The sequence below is a fragment of the Berghia stephanieae genome, chromosome 13 (genome assembly GCF_034508935.2).
Source record: "Berghia stephanieae isolate SIO BIC M18660-M18661 chromosome 13, UCSD_Bste_1.3, whole genome shotgun sequence".
In the NCBI taxonomy this organism is placed as follows: domain Eukaryota; kingdom Metazoa; phylum Mollusca; class Gastropoda; order Nudibranchia; family Aeolidiidae; genus Berghia; species Berghia stephanieae.
Genome location: NC_088372.1, coordinates 10,229,107 through 10,231,417, shown reverse-complemented (window position 1 = coordinate 10,231,417; position 2,311 = coordinate 10,229,107). Strand labels below are relative to the sequence as shown.

At 39.2% G+C, this 2,311-nt stretch overlaps 1 protein-coding gene across 1 annotated transcript in view; it reads left to right on the top strand.

Annotated features, from left to right (window-relative positions):
* The window catches only part of LOC144958814 (uncharacterized), a 56,940-nt gene extending 54,629 nt beyond the window's left edge, over positions 1–2,311 (top strand). Inside the window, exon 9 of the mRNA XM_078891029.1 lies at positions 804–2,311. Coding sequence (XP_078747155.1) covers positions 804–2,159 — 1,356 coding nt within the window. The 3' untranslated portion in view covers positions 2,160–2,311. The remainder of the gene's footprint in view (positions 1–803) is intronic.

Below are 2,311 nucleotides of genomic sequence, written 5' to 3'. Positions count from 1 at the left end.
TTTCCCTTCGGGGGGGGGGGGGGGGGGGGTGTTTGTTTATTTGTTTGTTTATTGTTTTGTTTTATCAGTTTAGTGATGTTAATATAAAGATTCTAATTTTCGACACTTTAAATAAGTATATGTGACCACCGCATCATAACGGTATTATGCCGGGATGAATCCAACGCTGAAAGTGAATTTAAAAATTAAATGATGAGAATAAATAGGACCTTGGAATTGTTTGCAATGTAAGAAATAGTATCCACACTCAACCATAACGAAATGAAATCAACCCTAACTTTCATATTGGGGGTCATGACCTTAATTTCCGACACCTGGTTTATCCAGAAATAATGCCGCCTTGAGCCAATTATCAAATATTGTTGTCATATCTTAAATCCAACGGTGGCAACTGGACGACCACGACATATACCGTTCAGAGGCGTTGGGTTACAGTTTATAAGCTATGCTTAAGTCGATTCCAAGCCTCAGATTAAAAACCGGCATTGTAACGTTTTAAGGAGATTGTTGACAACGGATAAAAACAGGTGCCCAATCGTTTCAAAACGGTATTTTGTCGAAGTAAACTTGAATCACTTTTATTGACGAGAGTGCGCTCTGTTTTTCACACTTAAAATGAAACAATTTAATTTTTGATCATTTTGATTTGATTTGAATTCTCGTCATCCAGTTCATTCCGACTAGTCTAAATACCAAATTGACGCCAAGATTCACATATATTTAGTCAAAGCACGAACAGGACTTTACGATACAAATATTCAATAAATGCAATTCTACCACGATTTTTCTCTCTTTTTCTTCAGGTGATCGGATTTTTGGATAGAGGCATCCTTTTACAAAGACCTGAAAATTGTCCGTCAACCATCTATCACGTGATACTGGGCTGTTGGAAACACAATCCAAAGCAGCGCGTTGCCTTCGACAAAATCGTCAACTACCTCCAAGAATACAAAGATCGCTTGACGTCATCAGATAACATTCCAACCGGACCGCGAATCACACCCGGGAGAGACAACACTCTCCCCAAACCTGAAATAAGAAGCGGAAATCATCTTATACACACTTCCGGTCATCGTCAATCTTTGACGTCACTCTTTGTCGATTCGCCGATAAGTCAGGGAAGGAATTACATTGTTGTGATAGGTGATAGCGACAATGAATGCTGTCCTGACACAGATCCAGAGTTTCATCACACTACAGATCCCTCGATATCAACACAGAATGGGACAAATACAACGAAAACTGCAACAAATATAATGAATCCCACAACGTCGGAACAATCAGGCCTGGCCAATGACATTTCGACAACGCTCTACGATAGTGATACGTCTTACAATCAAAATAATACAGATGACCCAAATACTAATAATCCCATTGTTCTTTATAACACTAAGAGCAATAATAAGAGTCATAGTAACAGTTGTGAGAATGATGATAATGATAATAACGACGAGGATCACGATAATAAGTGCTCAAATGAGATTAACAAAGGAAATGAAGCAGAGATATCCATAGTCAACGAATACTCTATCAACTTCACAAACAGCGATATTGCTGCTCTAACTCTAACTTCGCTAGCGTTATCTTCAGGGACGGATAATATTGAACATCATAGTCTTAGGACACCCCAACGCCTGCCTAAGAAAATACATTGCAAATTAATTAAAAACAACTCATTAGAATACATTCAAAAGAATAATGATGACGAATGTGCCAATTCTCAAATATTCTCCAACTCTAATGTAAATAAGAAATGCTCAACGAATCCAATCAAAAGACACCCCACGGTTCCCGGATATCTTCTCTCTAGAAGCTGTCGTGATTTGTGCGCGGTCACGTCAACTCCAACTCCCACACGTTTATCAAAAAGCCCTTGTCCCTTACAGAGAGGTCTGAAACGATCTTTGAAAGCAAATATCACGTCCTCGCTCAAATTCTTGGGACCATTTGACAGTAATTCAAATGCTAAAAGCACTTGTGGTAATTCAAGCACTAGCGCTAACAGGATTGGAAGCAATAGTTGTCTCGGTTCTACGCCCTCTGGTGGTGCAAATTTTCTCGGCAGACTTGAACGTACTGCAATGTTTAATACTTACAGTAACTCCATCAACGAGCTGAGTTCCTCCAAATCCTCTAATTCTATTGCAACTACTTTTTGATCAACACTTGGCATACCCAGTACTAATGCAGCTTTTGTCATTGGAGCGAGGAATGTTGGCCGTACGGGGATTGCAGATCATTTCCATTAGTTTACGACGACATGACATCATTAGACCAGTGTTGGCATTCATCAATATCATCGTTATCATTA